Below are 19,950 nucleotides of genomic sequence, written 5' to 3'. Positions count from 1 at the left end.
ATACATGTCCGAACCCTAACCAAACTGAAGTTTGGCAAAAAATTTCCGAACTGTGTCCGAACCGAACCTTGGCACCTACTTGCAGCACTACTCTCAAAACAGACTATAAGCTTGTTTGTTATTGTCAATAAACTTTACTTGAAAATCAATATACATGTATGGAAGAAATTGGCTGTTCAATTCATTGAAACAGTAATCCAAAATGGAATGATTAATGATTGAAAAAAATAATCATAAATTTGTGGGCCTAATCTGAACCTGATTGGGGACTTCGGTCATTCGTATCTTCAGTGGCAGTTCTTTCCCCACTTCAATAGAGGGTGCCAATCTTGGGATTTCTCATTCACTTGCTTTATGTGGACCTAGTAGCTCATTGCTATGTTTTGACCAGTAGCAGAGTACAAGTTCAGTTGGTTAGATTTAGGGGTTTATTTTTTGTCATCAATTTCATCAGCAGCTTTGATTAAAAACCCTGATGAACTATTAGGTTTGACTTAGCCATTTTTTCATCTGTGACAGGTTTTCTAATCTGGGCAATACCTGCTACATGAACGCAATCTTGCAATCTCTGTTCGCCCTAGACCACTTCACCATGGACGTACTCAACGGCAGTCTCCTCCATCTCATGCAGAAAGACAGTCTCTACAAGTAAGAACACTCCTCAGAATTTCTGTTTCAGGCCCAAATATTGCTGTTTATAGCCGTGTACAAATGACTTGGCAGTGACTTAAAATTACGCATGAGTATGTGGAAGTGGCTGCAACCAGTTCCCATAGAGTTGTGTAATTGTAAGCCGCAGCCAGTTGACTCACATGCGGCTTATCTTTCACCTCTCCATGAGGGTATACTGTACCATATTTGAAGTTTGGTGCATTTGCATGTCTTGATAAGGGTTTAAATATGTGCTTGGCTGGTCTTAAACATGTGTTAAGACTGAATCAGGAGAATGGACATGACTAAGCGTTCAGTCTCCTGAGCCGGTAATAAACTACCGGCCAAAGACATATTTATTCCCATTCATAAATACCTTTTTAGTCAGAAAGTCAAAAGAAGTCAAAATATGAGGAATTTCTAGCAATTTTGTTCTAGAAGTTTATTTTCATTTTCCCAAACACCCCCTCTGTCTATTTTATGGAATATTCCTTGTACAAATGGTCCAATCAGTGCGCATGGAAAGCAGCGTGCACGCAGACTTGTTACTGATCAGAATCAACTAAATTGTCTTGTATCCAGGCGCCAGCGCGTGATTTACACAGCGAGCATTATCACTTCTCAGCGGGCATTATCAAATGTTATTACACAGTCAAGTTGCACGCTGTTGAATAGGGAGACTGTCTGAGTTATTTATGAAAAATAGTTTAATTTACAAAGCTAACTCGACGTACAAGTTTATGTCTTTACAGAAATGCACTTAGTAACAGCTCTGATTTTTATGCTTTTAAAACAGATGAATAGTCACAATTAAATTCAGCACATTGATTTTAGCTGGCTGTTCTGTGCCACTTGTAGTGAGATCATGAATATGTATGAGGCATAGGGACTAATTGTTGAAAAATACTCTCATTCAGGGCGCTAGCTTCCCTGTTTTTTGCCAAACAACGGAACCAATCCCCCGACAGGGTGGGGACTCACCTCCGTCGGGTCAAGCAAGCGATATCCTCCACGGCAACCAGGTTCTCTGGGTTCATGCAACACGTGAGTTCAAAGATTTATTATTTTTACAGTATGTCAACAACTGAATTGTTGAGTCCAATACTTGCTTTAGATGGGTAAATGACAACTTAGAGAGTGTAAAATCAAATGTTTAAGGAGTTAACTCAACGATTTAAGTGTCATCAATTCATCACTTTCCAAATTTTGCCCTGAAATTTATCAGTTGAATTAATGGTCACCATGCTGAAGCTAAAGTTAAAAATGCTGATTGTAACATTTTAAATGCTGGCTTCAACTCTTTCAAAGTGAAATCATTTGTGTTGGATTTTTCAACACTTCAATTTTTAGTGCCTGACGTTAGGCCATTATAGCCAGTTAACGTCAGATTTTCTTACCTAAAAAAGCTGCTGGGGGCTTGTTTTTCTGCCTGCAAATTCTTGAACTATGCATTTGCGCTTTGACCCAACTAAGCATGATGCGTTAATATGTGAACTGCGGAAATAAAATCAAAAATTCTAAACGAGTGTAAACGTCAGCCATGGAACAAACAAGGAAAATTATGTGTATTTATACATCATCTGGCATCAAGTGGTTAGACATGTGCAGTGCTAGTCTTGTCTGAGAAGGTTGAGTTCATGCACACATGCTGGTGCTCTTGAATGACCTTACGATGCACCTGATTTCGAGCATGTGTTGTTGAAGTACCAAACTAACTCTTGACCTTTAGCACTTGACCCTTTGACCCAAAGGATGCCCAAGAGTTCCTCTGTCAGTGCCTGGACCAACTCAAGGAAGATTGGGAGGAGGCCAAGCAGAAGACAGATGCCCCTCCCGGTGACAGAAGCCCACAGACAGAGGGGAAGGAATCCCTGGAGGATCCCCACCCCTGCCCAGTGGTGCGGAACTTTGAGTTTGAGGTGCTACACTCCATCGTCTGCAAGCAGTGCGGGGAGGTGGTCACCAAGGAGGAGCAGTTCTACAGTCTGTCACTGGACATGCCCAGAAGGAGGTGAGACCGGCAACTGATTACCATTACAGGTTTTTTTTAGCTGTCTTAACGAGGGTTACTCTTCAGAAGGTTTCAGTGCACTTCTAGAATCTCCATTGAATTAATATAACAAGGATGAAATGCTAGTATTTATTTTTTCATTTAGTTCTAGTGATCAGACTAAAAAGTGCCACAAGCTCAGTTTTCATTGCTTGAGCATACTGAGTAATATCTTGCCAGTAGCAAATAAGATGACAAAAAATATCATGAAGCTAAGAGTGTCTTGTAATGGTTGTTGAAATGTTATATTTGAAATGGATAGTATTTGCTTACATTTTTGTCGGGAGGGGAGGGGGGACACAACGGTTTGGGCAAATGTGCGCGAATAGAGCCTGAAAGTTGACCCCCGATGGCGCGCTTCTGGAACCCTTGGATAGGAAAAATAACGTGCAAAGATTTTAGAATTTGTAATATTTTTTCGCTCAGTTACAACTTGGAAAAAGGGCTTTGGAAAATATTTGCTAGTATATCAACTTACAGAAACTGAAAATTTACCTGACCTAAAAGAGAAATATCCTGCCAACAATGGACCCACCACTTTGAAAATCTAAAGTACAATGAAGAACAGTCCAATGTGGCGGTCTTGTGCGCAGATGAACATTTACAGTTTGAAATTTTATGGTAGTCTGGTAAAAGCCGAAATAAAAACATCAAAATATTTCACAACTTTTTGGATATAAGGTAATAAACTTATAGCAATAATTTTCGTTTTTGAAAGATTCAAATATTTTATTTAACCTTTGCTGACAACAACTGCGTTTTGTCAAATCAAAACATGAAACCCCTCAACTACAAGTAGGTAAATCTTTGCAACCTTGTACCATCTCGTTTACACGTAAGCATGGGGAGTGAAACAAACATGCCTTGACGAGGAGACCTAGGAACGATATCGTCAGATGTGAAAGGTCATTGATGGAATTCGTTTTTTACCCATCTCCATGTGACTTTTTCTAAATACTTCAGGAAGACATAGGTAAAATTCCAACATGAGTGTTTCTTGGGGTGGTGTCAGTTAGGCATTATTCTCCCAAAAATTATCGGATAAGATAGGACAGCCCAATGTAAAATCCTCAAAGGTGGAACGCGCGAGGGTTCCGGAAGCTCGCTGCCTGACCTTTTACGTTCAGGCTGTATTGTGCTTACATTGAATGCAGCCTGTTGTAGTAAGCAAAGGTAATGTAAAGGTGTGCATACATTTGGCAAGACAGAGCACCCTGTTGGTCAAAGTGGTATTAAATTGGACATGTGTACCACCTGTCAACAGGGCGTGGTGCTACTGTAGTCATGGCTTCTAATTTGGGGCGCGGAATTAATCTTTAGCCCGTCACAGAGGGTCATCACTTCCAACTGCACGTGACGTACAAGGCAGACACGCACAAAATGGAATTCAAAATGTATTCACCATTTTCCAAATGGTATGCTCTACTGAAAGAGTGTCACTTTTTCTTTCCTTGAATTTGTCCAACAGTTCCACCAACCCTGTTGGGTCCGTCCAGACGGCACTGGAGCAGTTCTTCCATGCCGAAACCATCGAGTATGCCTGCAGTGAGTGTAACGGCAAACAGGCCACCGTTACTCATACCTTCACCAGGCTACCCAGGTACTGAACACTATGGTAACCTCGTCCTGCCAGGCCCATTTACCCCTGTTAATTCTGCTGGGCCGGGTAATTTTTCATTTTTTTCTGTTTTCAAAATTCTTTGAAAAATTCATAACTTTCATTTACTTGACTTTTGTACACCTACACAAATGACTCTCTGGTGTCTACTCTAATCTGACAGATAACATCTATCGACGCCCGAGTATTTCAGGCAGGCCTGTAAAAAGAGCCCAGAATGTGCGGTGTTATGTAATTTTCTTTTGTTCCTGAAACCAGCACAGTGCGCTGCTGACGTCTTTTCAATAGGGGCCAGATTAGCATGCAGCGGTATTGTATTGGTCATCACTGGCATGCTTTTGTCCCCGGTGAATAACAGAAACATTGGTACCATTTTTCAAAACAATTATGGATTTCCTCCGCTACTGACTACTGAAAAAATGTTGGAAATTCCTAGCAGCTCGGTCTTTTGTCCGAGTACAGTCTTTTATTACAAGGCCCAGTTCCCTTTGTCCGATTTCGGGCCCCCCGTCTGTGCATGTAAAGCCAACGTCTCCCAAACCGGGCTCCCCAGCAGCGGGTGGTTAGAGGGCCCAAGTGGTGAATTTTTCTTTGAAACACTTTCCTGTTCTACTTTATTCTCCTCTCCAGTGTGTGAAAATTATTTGACGTCCCTTTTGGGTTACATTTAATGAAAAGTATATGCTTTTTGAGGGCGCTGTTGCTGTGTCAATTTGACTTTTTTTCAAAGTTTGCTCTGTGAAAACTTGCAAATTGTTGGACCTACAAAAGAAATTGTTGGAGCCTCGCATGTTATTGCAGCTGCCCTTTAAGACCATCGTATATTGGATGCCTAGAAGGCATCTGAGTTGTCTAATTGGTCCATTGTCCGTTGCACGACATGAATGATTCATTCCAGTGAATGACATGCACCTGCACCATATAAACAGTGCATTAGAACCATTCTCAGAACCTTCTCACTCCAGAGTTAGAATGAAAAACAGCATCGGAGGATGAGGATTTAGTCACCAATAACAAATGGTTTACGTTCATGCAATGGAAAAAATAGATTTATGAGGTGACAGATGGATTGTTCCATTCCATGAGGCTCACAGAATGGCATATTCAAGCACCTCATGTCACGTCACCATATAAACTTATGATTTCCCTTTTTCACTTATAAACAACATTTACATATTATGATAGACCATAATTCACAAGCACCAACAAATGCATATATGTATGAGCATGCTGTTAGTCTCAGTTGTTTCACAAACTGTGATGGTCATCAGGTTCGGTTTGGAAAAGTGTGCCATCTTTGCCCGTATGTTGGTCCTGAGCATAGGAAGGATAACAATATTTCGTTACCGCTTGTTTCCTTGCTTGCTTTGACTTTCCTGATTCTGTGTTTGGTCGTAGCATGTGCTGTGCTTGAATTCAAGACGGTTTCAAGTTTCAGCCTCTATCCAGCACAATTCCTCCAAAATAGACTTTACAGTTTTGTTTTTGAGAATTCTTGTGCCCTTCAAGCAAATGGGCTGACGCCATGGATTGATATGCATACCTGCACTATTTTGTAATCTACACTGGGCATGCACAGTTTATTAAGATATTCAGTGCTCCCAAGAAAGTCAAACTCCTTCATCAAAACAGGTTTCAATTATGGAGCGTAAAATGACACTGTAAATCACTCCTCAGCAGTCGCTGCGGTGGTAAACACTTCCCCAAAGGGAAAGGAGTTCTGTAAAATCTCCCGGACTTGGCATTTAATCAATTCTGTGTTTCCCAGCTAGGGTCTTGTGAAGAAATTCTGTAATCAGTGTAGCCATGAATTACATCTTCCAATCGGGGCTGTGCTGATTGCACAAATGTTTGGATAGTTTTTCTAGAAGATTTGAATATTTATTTTTCAAATTAAATATTCAGAGGAGAAAAATCATTGGAAAAAAAAGGAAAAAAGTCAATTATATGCTTTAGAAAATTGCATTCTAAAAGCATTCCTAGAGGTGTAGCCAGTTTAATACATATGCCCAAAAATAAGGTCAAAATATAACTTTTCCTTCAAGTTTTTCTTTTTTACGTTGTGTCAAAACATTTATAATTTGTTTCGGCTATTGTTGGAATTTTTCTTTCACAACTGAATATGTGATCAAATGGCTGGTCAGACATTCGTATAGTCAATTATTTGAATTGGCTGAGCTATACACTTGACTTGCCCTCGCCCCATTTCTGTGCAGAGTAATGATCATCCACCTGAAGCGATACCGCTTTGATGTCGATGCCGCTCAGAACTCCAAGCTGCGACGCCGGATTCTCATCCCCAAGTACCTTTCCCTCCTCTACCATTGCTCCAAGGTGACGCAGGGTCCTGCATCCACCCCGAAGTCGTTCATCAACGGCACAGCTAGCCCCCTTAGCAAAGAGAAGACGCAGCGGCCATCCCTCACGGCCCTGACAGACAGGAATGCGGCAGCCATTGACCAGTCGGGGAGGCCTTCACTTTTCAGCTTTAAATTGTCACGGAAACGGTTGGAGTACGGCGACGGCAATACAGGGTAACCTTGAATTTTTTGTATTGTACTTGCGTAATTCATGAATAAACAAACAAGCTCCTTATCCCAATATTATAAATCACACATCTAGAATTATTTTAGTTTCTTAAGCAAATGCATCTTAATAAAAAACCCTCCTTGCTAAAGACTTTTTCTGTAGTCTTTCATGTGGCAATTTTTTCTTTCATACAAATTTTAGGTAACTTTCTACCCCTTTACAATCAGTGTATGAAGGCCATTTCTGTTGGAAAATGATTTATTTAAACGTGTCTCCTGTGCTTTCCTCATACATGAGGGCAAATGCTGCGACGACCAGAAGAATCTGTTCATTGGAAGAGATTTTCCTTCTCTACCGAACCAAATTTTTGTTTACTTATTGAGAGGTCTACTATCATGATCTGAAACAACAGATCATCAAAGAAAAGAAAAGTTTAAGACAGCCAAAATATCCCAAACTCTGATAAATCTGTGGCTGAAATAACTACATGTACAAAATTGAGATCCTTCCCAGGATGACCCTTCACTTCTGCTCATGAATACGCAAATTTTAATAAGCCCAAAAACCCAAGAAGTTTTCAAACTACCCTTGAAAGTGGCAAATAAAATTGTTAAAAAAACTGGGTTGCATGGACATTTTAAACTGCCCTTCTCTACGCTCTTCTGGTCAACTCTCCTTACAGCAACGGGACCAGAGAAATGACTTTGCTATAACCAGGATTTTGTAACAAAAGAGGTACATGTAGAAACGCAAACAAAACACAAGAATATAAGAAATTGGTTTTCTCAGAAGTTGCTCTTTAACCACTACCAGCCGGGGACTCCGGGATCGGAGCCGTATGGTTTATATGTGTGGCCGGGGTCTCCGAACTCGGACAAAGGAAACAGGGCCCTGTAACAAAAGACCGTACTCCGAACAAAAGACCAGGCTGCTGGGCATGACCGGAATTTTTCACTCTCAAAAGTGGTGATAATCCAGCATTATTTTGAAACCGTATACCAGGGTTTGGGGTATTTAGAGCAAGCGGATTACCACCGGGGACAAAAGCTCTCCACCACCGCAGCGATGAGCCACACAGCACCGCTGCATGCTAATCTGGCCCCTATTGAAAAGAGGTCAGCAGTGCACTGAGCCAGGTTCGTGAACAAAAGACAGCTGTGTGACACCGCACAATCTGGGCTCTGTTTACAAGGCTGCAGGCCTGGCTGAAATATTCGGGTGTCAATGAAGGTCACCTGTCAACTTAGAGTAGTGCCTGAAGATTACTCCGTTCGGCTATAAACGACTGTTAAATGGAATGATGAATTGTTGAAGGATTTTGAAAACAGAAAAAATGATAGTCATGCCGGCCCAGCATCCTCAACGTTGAAAAATGCCCCGGTCCGAAGTGGTTAAGACAGCATTTTGTCAGAGCAGTGTTCTTATAAAGAGTAGATTGTACTTCCATATATTTAAAAAAAGCTTCAAAATTTGTAGGCAGTGGTACATCTGTATGTCAGCGTGTTGGCTTTTCGTCATCATTTACACATGCAGGAACCAGCCGGGACGCACGGTTTTCTTAGACGAGCTCCCAGACTCGGGCACCGACGAGACACAGCGTGCCCTGGAGATGAGCAAGAGGGAGGCTGAGAGGGCGGAGTTAGAGAAGGAGAAGAGACAGAAGCGGGAGCAGGAAGAGCTGATGAAGGTAGGACCCCTGCATGTGGAAACAGTCACAGAAATGGGCCTGCTTGATCGCATCTTTGCAATAGGTCCTCTTGTACACAATTTATCGCGCAGCATAATTGTAGTTTTTTACAAACTCCACCTGAAAAACTGCATGTGGCCACTGAGTCCATTATTGTTTCACAGGAGTGGATTTAAAAGTCGTTTAGTGTGATGGACGGAGTCAATTCATGTTAAACTGTATGGAGTGTTTTCTCTGCAAGGTAAACTGTAGTTCCTGTATATGCTTGCATGTTGTTTGTGAAATCTGAAGTCATTCACTCCATGTCTGTTTGCAGAACGCATGCACGCCACTGTGTCAGTTTATGAAACCAAAATTAATTTTTATGTGATTTTTCATAAAGTGCCCATGGTGACATATACTATGTTGGTCAGAAATCTCTTCTAACAACGGTTGAAGCTTCAATACACAAATGGCCTCATGGAAAGTCTACATCAGCGTGTTGAGGTCCCAGTTCCTGCAATACTCCGTACCCTAGAAATTAAAGCTGTTAGATCTTTCCTCCCCTAAATGTAACATTGTGTACAGAGTGCTGCTGATTGGCTGATGTACATGTATTTGTAATGAAATTGCACCTTGGTGGACTTAATTTTGTTGGCAACGATCGGAATCAATGCGCTGTGCACACCAGCACGAGACCACACCGTCGATAACATTCGGCCTGTGTCAATGTTTGTCATTGTACGCGCTGAGTCGGTCATCCTAGGCCTTGGTGACTACAGCGTGTATTTTATCATTCCCTCCATCCCTCTTGTGTCAGATATAAATTGATTCTGCCATCAGTCATTCAGCGCCACCTCCTCTACTCTGTGGTAATTCATGCCACTCGTCGCCAGAAAGCCTGGGGGTTGATTTGTCCAGAAGCCTGCACTGGTAACCTGCACATTAAATTCCTCAAGCATTTCAAAACTCTTGGCATATGCACTTATGGTCACAGTGCTCTCTTTGCACGGCTGTCCAAAATGAGGCAGGACTTGCAAGTTTACCTGCTTGAATGGTACCTTTTTTCACATGTGCAGTCTCACTGTTGCAATATGAGGACTGTGTTTAAGGGGCAACTTCAATAGTGTGTTTGTTGACAGTTTCCACAATTGTTGGTCTCACTTGAATAAACGTTGCTTACACCCGTTTCAGACATATGTTCTAGGGTCATGCCAAACCAAATAGACCCAATTAAAGTTGGTCTCAGACAGACGACTTAATATATACATTTGCATCGGGTTTAGCCCATGAAAAGAACGATGTCTGAAACCAAGTCACTTTGATGTCGTTCCAAGCGCCTCCGAGTGTTGATTTTTTGCCTGCTAGCATGCCTGATTGCTCCTAATTGTTTCAGACGTCGAACTCTTGCTGTACTTAATTCAAAAAGTCTAGAATGCTTGTCTGAAACAGTTATTAATATTTCATTTCTATTTTTGAAGATTCTGATGAATGTGCAGTTTTCAGATGACTAAAAAGCTAACAGTAGCGTCCAGCTGTATATTTATGTAACCAAAGTAACGCCCTGTCAATTATGAATTCTTCTCCATAAGGGCCCTGGGGGAAGAAGGCAATGAAGAGGGGTCTAGTTTTAGAGGTTGGGGGGGGGACCCAAACAAATATTCCAGGGAAAAACCACAAAATCATATTGGGAGTGAGAACTCAGTCAGGGGGAAGGTGAGGAAAGTGCCGCCACGCCAACCTGACTCCCCATGACAAAGATGGGTGGCCACTGCATCTTGCCTTTTTTTCAGCAGTTTAAATTTTCAGCCAACAGTAAAAGTACCGTCTGGAAGAGGTTAACTTACCGTTGGCTTGTTCTGCTCTTTCCTGAGGCGATGAAGGAGAGCAAGCAGGCTGCCCATCGGTCCATCACCGAGATGTCAGAAGAACAACAGCTGGCCTACGCTCTTGCCATCAGCACACAAGACATGTCGGTGCTTAAATCGGATGACTGCTTTCAGGATGATCAAGAGGCTTTGAGAGATACACCGAGCAAAACTGACGCACCAAATCTTTCCCACGACATTGAGGACACTTTCGTATCTCTTAAGAGACGAGGGATGGATGATGCGGTCCAGTCTCTGGACAAAGTTCTCCATCAGTCGTCGGGCGATCACATAGGCATTGAGTCAAAGGAGAATGGAACTCCCTGTAAGAGATTCAAAACTGACTGTCTGGCTTCCAATCAGAGCACTCCGTCTGAGCATGCTCTAGGCGGGGGTGATGGCCCGATCGACCTCACAGGCGAGACCCAAGATCCCGGAGCCAACAGAACCAAACCCCACCCCTGGCGACGAGTGAAAAAATCCATCGCAAACTTCTTCTCGCCCGCCAAACAGACTCCCAAAGACAGCACACTCGGTCTGGACAGCGACTTTGCCGACACCCCTCTCTCAGCCATTAAACCCACTTTATTGGAGGCCACTGCTGTAGACATCTGTAGGGAGGATGACCACAGCACTTTGCAAGTAGGGGTGAACGGCGACACCAAGCCAAGCTATGAGGAGCTCAAAGCTAAAGAGGATGAAGAACTCAGGAGGGCAACTCAGCTAAGTTTGCTAGGTATGATACAGATAATCATATAAAATAGATAATCAAGCTTTTTTCTCAGATTATCTTGTAAATCTTTTACACTAGAAATTACACCACAGTCTGGGACCTATTCCATAGAGCTGTTGCTTAAGCACGAAAAAACCTAGCTTAAAAAATGGTAAGCATGCGTGATGCATCTAGACCAGCGGTCACTAGACCTTGTGCCATGAGCAGAACAACCTCAAATTTCTCATAAACACAGAAAATACAGACATAAATAAGAGACCATGTTCTGTGAATTAACTTGCAGAAAACCTCTTGCAACATAACATCGATGTGAACAACCAACGAAGAGTGTTTATGTACAGTACATGTGTTTACATTCAGTACAGTACAGACTGGTACTAGTTGCTACATTTCAATCACGCATTCTTTTGCATGGGTGCGGCGCGGCAGGAACCAAAGCAGCTACGTATAATGCATAGAGTTTCGCGCACGTGTTTTCACCACTGTGACAGCAAAACGTGAATGTTGACGATGTGTAAAGAATTATGGGCCGATTTCATGTCTGTGCAAGTAAAGTATACATACACGTGTGGCGCTAGGTGACATGGCCCGGTGATGAACGATCAGCCCTGATGAATGCCTTGAGCATAATAAACGTAATTCTAACACAAAACTAATAATAAATCGGACGCCATAACCCCATATATAGTGTTGATATTTTAACACAAACACAATAAGTACTCGGAAAATGTCCGATGTCTGACCGTTATTTCCCGCTCTGCATCACAAGAAGTTTTGGCTGGTAACCTGATTTGTCAAGCAAGGCTTTTCACGCTTACACAAATTTTTGTGCTCAAGCAGCACTATAAAAAACGAACGTCAGCTGGAGGTGAGACAAGATGGGCTTGACTTGTCAGCCATGTCTTGGGTAAAGTCACGCTTTACCCAGTATCTTTTGCTCAATCAATGAATGCTTGGCAATTTTAATTGTTCTTGAAATGCTGTAATCTTTGTTTAGGCTCAGCTTTTATTGATTTAATACAATTCTGATCTTTTCTGCAGCTTTTTGCATTGCAGTGCATTGATTCTGACTTTTCAGCTTGTAAAATGTGTCTTTTTTCTAACTATGTGCAGATGCTCAAGAAATTGATAAAAGGGAAGAGGATGCTTTGAAACGAGCTAAGCAAATCAGCTTACAAGGTTTGTATGGCCAATGGTATATCAGAACTAAAATCCCAACACCCAGTAGCATCTTCACAATGCATGCCTATCTGGAAAAGATTTGTGTATTGAATTTCATAGAATTTGAGTTTACTATCTGTTTAGATATTCTCGGTTTTTTGAAAGAAAACATTTATTTTTACAAACCGAGTTTCCAGGGTTTGGATTGACTGAAAACTTTTACCCAATAATTGTTACATTAATCAGTTGAATGACACTCACCTCCCTATCTTGAACCACACCACATAGTCTCCAATGCTATCCAGGACTTCCCGTTTCAAATGTCTAAAAATCCAGGAAATACCCATTGCTTGCTTTCGCCATTGGCTCAAAATTTGAAATGTGCATCTTGCCTGCGTTGTCTCACAGAGTTTTCTGAGAGCTTCACCTGTCTCGAAGATGATGACGATGCAGCTGAACCCATGGAGATCGATGAGGAGTCGGACGATGATGCAACCAAAGAACTTGCCAAGAACGCCGAGGTCAGTTCACGTTTTTTGTTCCCAATCTCTGTCAACACACTGGCTCTGTTCACTCATTTATCTTGACTTGTTGGTGCCTTCAGCTGTAGGAAGTGGTGCTTTATCGTTCGGTGAACTTTACAGTCGAACTTCGTTAATAAAATCACTGTTAAAACAAGATTCTGCTTATAACAAGGAAAATTTTAGATCCCAATCCTTTGTTTTTATTCCTGGTAATACAAGGTTCCTGTTATAGCAAGGCAATTTGCCAAGTCCAAAGGACCTCTTATTAACGAGGTTCAACTGTATTCACTTCAGGTATGGCATTTTACAAGCAAAATCCTGGTTTTTAGGCTTTTTCATTTAAAACGAAAATTTCAGCCTGTAACAAGGCATATTCAGGCTTCTCTGGCCTTATTATTAGTTTCTGGACAAAAACGTGACTAGCATCCTGTCATTTATTCCATTATAATGGGATTACCATGTTGGGTTGAAATTCTTCTTTGCTGCCTTGTTTGACACACTGAGACCCATCCCAACAGTTTTTCATTTGCTTTTCCCTGTTAAAAGTTTCTTCAAAGTTGCCATAGATGTTTGTTTTTTTTAGACATTCTTAGTTTTTGTCGGAAGAAAAATGTTAAAATATTAATAATTTTACCACAGGTCTGCAAGTCAAGAATGGAATTAAACAGAGACCTTGAAAAGAGATTGATGGGTTGGGGATAATTTGGCTTGGATCATTGTTGGGAATCAGATGAGCTAAAATTCCATTGGAATTAAAAAAAACCCAGACTTTCAATTCTAATTTTTAAGCCATTTGTATGATTTTTTTTACAGAGTGGTCACCTGCCGTTGTCTTACCATCTCACAAGTATCGTAAGTCACATAGGCAGTACATCGTTAATAGGACACTACATCAGTGATGTCTTCGACAGTAAGAAGTCGACATGGCTGAGCTATGACGACTCACAAGTTGTCCGCATGTCTGAGTCGGCAGTCAGGGAAGATCGGGAGAGGACGGGTTACATTTTCTTCTACATTGCCAAGTGAGATGTGCATAGACGATGTTAAGGGGGAGCTGTGAGAAGGCAGGAAACTAGTTTGTTTGAAAAGGAGACAGCATCATGTCTGATATACCATGTTATGACGTTCATGTACCTGGGACCAAAAAGGTAGTGCTGCCCTGGCATCTGGTCTCTGAGGCAGATGGGCCAGTTAGAATATTCCAAACAGGGACAAGCACTTAAGAAGCCATTGTCAGTAGATGCCTCGCACATATATATTCCCAAAGCACAGAAAAGGTTGGTTTCAGAAAAAAAGAGAGTTCCGGCAGTTGTGACTAATTTGCAGGACCTTGTGCAAACATGTCTTCTCCTGTCTCTCCCAAAGTACCTTGTCGTCGTTATTGACCATCCTGGATGAGAATTTAAAGCCATTTGAGAAATGCAATTCGGGTCAGCTGAAACCAGTTCCAGTCGGCTAAAGCCAGTTCTGACCGGTTCCATCCATTCCCACCTTGTCTCCAGTTAAAAATTAACAGTACTGCTTTAACGAACAGCTTCTCTTTGGAATCAGCATGTTATTTATTGGAAGAAGTCAAAATACCAACTTTTCATTCAACATCACAACTCAGAGCAGTGTTTAGTTTCCACAGTTCAGATGTTGATAAGTGACCAGAAATTTGAGATACAGTTGTTTTGGTACTAGGAGAATATGCATCATAATATTTATGATTACCATTTCCCAGAATTTGACACTTTTAAAATGAATACACATGTACTTCAAGCATTCAACAATACTTTTTATCAAAATTTGCACGGTATCATTAAAACAGTGTACTCTAACAAAACTTCAGTAGACACAAGATTTGCAATATAAAGAATGTTAAAAACCACTGTACTCTGCTAGTTTTGGGGTGGATTTGTGTGTGAGAACTAAACTACGTGTAAAAAAAATTTCTGGAAGTAAGAGTAGAACAATGTACTTCATTTCTCTTTTTTTTTTCTGAAGCCCAAAACCAGTCAGATTTGACTGATAGGAAATGTGTGATGCAATTTCTGTTGGATTATAATCAAGCATATCCCCACCCAGTATTATTACGATGTACATATTGCTTAAAGAAATGCCAATTCCGTGGTTTGACTGACTTGTTTTTTAATTTGCACATAGATTGCAACATTTCACCCCGTCTTGCATCATCGAAGTTGTCTGGATTTTTAATTAAACTCACTGCTGGGTGTGCAAGTTCCATCAACAATCACCCCAAACCAAGCAAAGATAGACAGGAACATAGATATCACTCAGAGGTTTTGTTTTGCTGCATGTCTGTCTGTGAAAACCATGATGACATTTAATCTTTTTTTTTTTGGTATGATCATTTGGTACTGGTTTTCCAAGTACATGTACATTTGCGTAATAATATATGTATTGCTGTTGAATTAGCACACGGAAGCAACAATTAAAGGGAAATGCACTTTACGGATAAAATGTCAACCGATTTGTTAATTAAATGTAAACGCGTCTTCCCATTTAGGATGGACTTTCCCAAGGATGTTCTGTTGCATGCAACAGAACTGAACTCTGTGTGGTCTGTTCCACTTTGTTTTGGCGTAAGTTCATCTGAAGGTTTGGCGTATTTTTTCCCATGCATTTGGAAGCAAACCGAAATTTTTAAAGGGATATTGGAAATTGAAAGAAGGGGGGACCCATTTCTAGACGTCATCTAATACTCCAGAACTGGCACATGCATAGAGAGATATGTGTTTTAAGTTCAAATAGTACAGATTGTACAACAGGGACTTTAACTCTGTTATTTTCATTTTTCCATCTGTTACTGACCTCTTCTTTCATTATAAACAAACATTGCCTACCATTTTGTGCAGAAGGCCATTTTTTTGCAGAGAGGTCATCCTTCACTAGCAACACTTTCTGTCTCAAAAAAAAAACCACTTATGCCCCAGTTGTATTAAAGACAAAGGTATTTTTGGTACTTAGTGGTGGTATGGTATTATTTTTTAGTAGCTTTGCCATTTTTTTAACACTTTATGAATCATTCTTTTGATTTTTTTTGTCCTGGCAGCCTGTCATAGTTCGCCATTCACCGGTAGGTAAAAAAACCTGTGGCTGAGACCTCGCCAACGTGTTCAAGCATTTTGAAGTTGTTTAGACAGCCCTAAAGTTCATGTTCTACGGGAAACATGTTAACCCTAACAGTCCCAAATCCTCCGATTTCAATATGATTTACATACACCCTGGGGGGTTAGGATAATGTAGCAATGAATGCTCAAATTCTTTCTAACAGTTCAGCTGGGGGATTGTAAGAATATACATATTCGTAGCGCTGAGAAGCCTGTTTCGGACACGATGCATATCCTTTATGCACACAAAAAAACTCATGACAACGGCGTTGCCATAGCAATCAATTAACTTATCCTTTTTTTCACTTGTAATAAGCTTGCTGGCAGGGAAGTGTTTTCATGACATAGTAAGGACTAGCCATGGAAGTGTTGAACAAATTAATTGCATTTTATTGTTCTAGGTTTGGTGTGGGCATGAGAGTGTGAGAACAGTCAAAATATGTGAATTTCACGTCCAGTGCGTGGGATTTGACAACTCTGTTCTCTTCAGCCAGTGCAACTTGTTCGTCCCCCGCGCCGAAACTTCAGTGCGATACTATACAGACTCACTTTACAGGCGGTCGGTGGTATACACTGTACAGTACTTTATGATCTAAAGGCCTACCTCACCATATCACAAAATTTACATGAATGCACACTTTGATGATGCTGTCAACAGCAGAGAAAATTTAGAATATAAAAGTACATCTTTTTACAAATAATGTTTTTTAAATTTTTGAATTTAATACATTGTTCAGGCATGCTGATAATGATCAATTTGGGAAAGGTTTTAACCAAGAAAGGTTAGTTGATTCCATAGATTTTTTTGGGGGGGTGTGGGTGAAACAGTTACATGTACTGCAATCTCTGTGTATTGGCAGATGTGCAGAAATGTTGGCAGTGAATGGCAGGATGACCTCCAGCCACATTCGGCAAAGTCACTGGACGCCAATTGGGATGGCCACTTTTTGGCGCCAGTTGCATTGAAACTGAAGTGTTCTCCAAAGTGGGGAATTGGCAGACTTGTTCAAGTTTAGTCACAACACTAGGCGTCTCCTTTTTTAAAAATGTAATCTTCCATTCCACGTTTTGAACGAAGAGGACGTGTGCCAGTGTAGTGCAAGAGCTAGAGTTATTTTCCAGTGATCCTTTTTTAATTTGCCATCAAACGGAATGAATTATTTGTCCGTTTAGTTTTCCAAATTGGGAAGTAGAGATAGAACGAGAACCAGTCTGTTGTACGAACGAACGTTACCTACTCCCACTGGTTCCAGGGCGTTACGTTATGCACATGAAGCAGATGATGCAAGCGCTACTCCATATTGAAGAAGACAATACCCAAGTCGCCGTAGTTGTTGAACCTATCCGAGTCCTCAGTTGGTGACGGAGCTAAGCTTAATCCTGCCGTGCAAACATCTCTTTCGGTGATGTACAAATGTGCCTATCATGACTTGTGAAGCATTGTAAGAGAAAAATCCAAACCGTATACATGTAGTTCCTCACTCGAAATATCAGAAAGTTTCTGTAGTATTTTTCTCTCATTGTCACAATTAGTCTCTTACCGATGCCACATTACTGCTGTGGACAGGTATGTTGCCATGGCGACGCCGCCCAGTAGGGAAATGGGGTTGACATTCAACCTGCTGGCAGACGACAGTAGGTTGCAATTGTCCTCGTGACAACACCAGACGCAGGTGTAATCAGTGTCACTGGCGATACACTGGCCGTTGTTGAAGGTCTTTTTCTCCGCAGTGCAAAAAGTGTCATCCACGCAGCTTCGCGTCACTGTCATGGGCAGGTAGTCACTGCCGCCTGTGAACAAACAAAAATACGGCCGTTTCACAATAGTGTGCCACCAAGAGTTGGCCAATCACAGTGCGCGAAATTTGTCGACCCAATGCGTTTTAGAAAGGGTCGACGAATTTCGGGCGTTATAATTGCCCAACTTGTTGCAAACTCCTAGTGGTGCACTATTGGGAATCGCCCGTATTGTTCAGCTCTGAGTTTACAAGACGCTTAAACGATTATGGTCATTGCAGCTTATAGCTGTCTTCCACAGTTTGAAAAAAAAATACTGTTTTGGAAACCAGCATTTCAAACTGTACAGAGACATAAGCATTTATTTTTGATCATTATGTAAATTAACTATCACCTTAACTTGTCTTAATAAACTGCTTGAGTAAATACACCCCTTTGTGGCTCGGCGCAACATCATTTTATAATTCTTAGATGCATTAGTAATTTTTATCGATGGTGTCAATGTGCGCATCCACAAAGAAAAATTGTGTAAAAATTTGACAAATATAAAAGGAAAATACTTAAAGGGCTGTTAAAAGTAATATACTTCCCCGCTTCGATTTGTTCGCTGTTTTGATACCCGTTTTGGAAATGTTAGCTTACATGAATGTGTGGGGGGATTAGTGTCGAGCTTGTTTTACAACTTGCCTTTGTACTTGATTTGTGTGAAGCATGTATTGTAACCCACGGTACACCGCTGTACGCGCCCAACTCTCCTGCATTCGTCTTCGCTTGAGGTGGCAGGGCAGTAGAAACATTCCATCGACTTGGCTGTTGACAGAAGATACGATCACCGTCAGAAGCCAGACCTACCAATCTCTGGTTGGAAAATAGTACTTTAGTGTACTTCCACAACCAGAATTATTATCTCTTGTCTAGAGCTAGGTCTAGGTCTTGACTCCATTAGAAATGCGTGGAGACGCGTAGACAATAGACCTAGCCGTAGCTCTGGCCTTAGCAACCAATGCTGCGGTGGCGCAGCGCTGGTGGACAGGTGGTACGCGCGTGTTACTTGCCTCTTCGACCAATAGGGTGTCGTGATTTGCCAAATGCACGCGCGCGTTAAGCTGAAGAATGTGCGCGTGTGGGTGCGGTGCCATCGCAGCAATGGCGTCTATGCGGATTAGTCTGTACATAGCAGCCCTTGTCGAACAGTGTCGATGAAACGCAGGCAATAGTAAAAGCAGCACTTGTGGTTCACTTCCGGATCCAGCTCAGTTCGTTTTGCTCTTCAAAATCAGACATGAGTTGTGAGTACATTTACTATAACTTATTGCCTCATTGTGGGTAGGCTTACAACAAATGCCACCTTACAATGCAACTGCGCTTGGAAGATATTTTATTGATGCTCCAAGTTTACGCCTCATAATGCATGTTGGTGAGAGGTCAGAGCGTTTTCATCTGCCATTTTACTCGAGAGGGCCCACATGTCATGCTCTCTTGGTGGCTCCTTTATAATGAAAAACCCGACAAATTGGACATCAATATTCGTGGTATTCAATGATATGTGCGTGGGATCTATGCATTCTTGTATTCTGTAAACAGTGCATTTAAACAAATTTGAATCTTCTTTGTAGCAGTACACATTCGTCCCCGCAGTATTTGTATGAAATGATCATGTATCAAAGACCAGTTTTATACAGGATCCGGTTCTTAAAAACGTTTTCTCTGTCTGCGTTTCCTTCTTTTGTGACACAGAATCCTAGCTTTTAATTTGTATTCAAGCATGATATTTAAGACTAGTTCAGCCATTCCTGTTGGTCGAGAGCCCGTCCCTTGATATTTAAGACTAATTCAGCCATTCTTGTTGGTCGACAGCCCGTCTCTTGATATTTAAGACTAGTTCAGCCGTTCCTGTTGGTCGAGAGCCCGTCACTTGGGCGGTTTTAATCGATTGATAAAGCACCGGCTGTCTGATAAAACTTTTTCTAGTGTGACTCAGAAATTCCTATGAAATCTGGTCCCTTCCTTGTACTGGTTAGTGTTCACAATCTTCACTTTTTTTATTGCAATACTACTGGTCTCAAACGAACATTTAAGACTGGCCAAGCACGTTTTCTTCCCTTAGTAACGCACATGTCACGTTAGTACTCACTTGCCCACTTAACCTGTCGACTAATATCCGGCAACCGCTGTGGCACCACGCTGTTGGACAAGTAGTACGCGCGCTTTTATGTGTCTTTTTGACCAATGGGATGTTGTGATTTGTCAACTGCACGCGCGCATCAAGCTAAAGAACGCGCGCGTGAGTATGGCGTCAT

General features: G+C 41.5%; 2 protein-coding genes across 3 annotated transcripts in view; one reads left to right on the top strand and one right to left on the bottom strand.

The window, feature by feature from the left end:
* LOC110985861 (ubiquitin carboxyl-terminal hydrolase 37-like) overlaps positions 1-15,254 on the top strand; it is a 27,538-nt gene extending 12,284 nt beyond the window's left edge. For both annotated transcript variants that reach the window (XM_087134613.1, XM_022247289.2), the window contains exons 9-18: positions 520-648; positions 1,569-1,695; positions 2,403-2,662; positions 4,170-4,301; positions 6,536-6,853; positions 8,382-8,535; positions 10,389-11,118; positions 12,229-12,294; positions 12,685-12,797; positions 13,614-15,254. In XM_087134613.1, the coding sequence (XP_086990739.1) occupies positions 520-648; positions 1,569-1,695; positions 2,403-2,662; positions 4,170-4,301; positions 6,536-6,853; positions 8,382-8,535; positions 10,389-11,118; positions 12,229-12,294; positions 12,685-12,797; positions 13,614-13,826 (2,242 nt within the window). In that variant the 3' untranslated portion in view covers positions 13,827-15,254. The remainder of the gene's footprint in view (positions 1-519; positions 649-1,568; positions 1,696-2,402; positions 2,663-4,169; positions 4,302-6,535; positions 6,854-8,381; positions 8,536-10,388; positions 11,119-12,228; positions 12,295-12,684; positions 12,798-13,613) is intronic.
* The window catches only part of LOC110985869 (uncharacterized), a 19,451-nt gene continuing 13,836 nt past the window's right edge, over positions 14,336-19,950 (bottom strand). Inside the window, exons 2-3 of the mRNA XM_022247301.2 lie at positions 18,338-18,460; positions 14,336-17,704 (exon numbers count right to left, since the gene is read on the bottom strand). Coding sequence (XP_022102993.2) covers positions 17,451-17,704; positions 18,338-18,460 — 377 coding nt within the window. The 3' untranslated portion in view covers positions 14,336-17,450. The remainder of the gene's footprint in view (positions 17,705-18,337; positions 18,461-19,950) is intronic.

Source organism: Acanthaster planci, linkage group LG03 (assembly GCF_054643075.1).
Source record: "Acanthaster planci isolate LZ-2023a linkage group LG03, COTS_SCS, whole genome shotgun sequence".
In the NCBI taxonomy this organism is placed as follows: Eukaryota; Metazoa; Echinodermata; class Asteroidea; order Valvatida; family Acanthasteridae; genus Acanthaster; species Acanthaster planci.
This window is presented reverse-complemented; position numbering and strand designations above follow the sequence as displayed.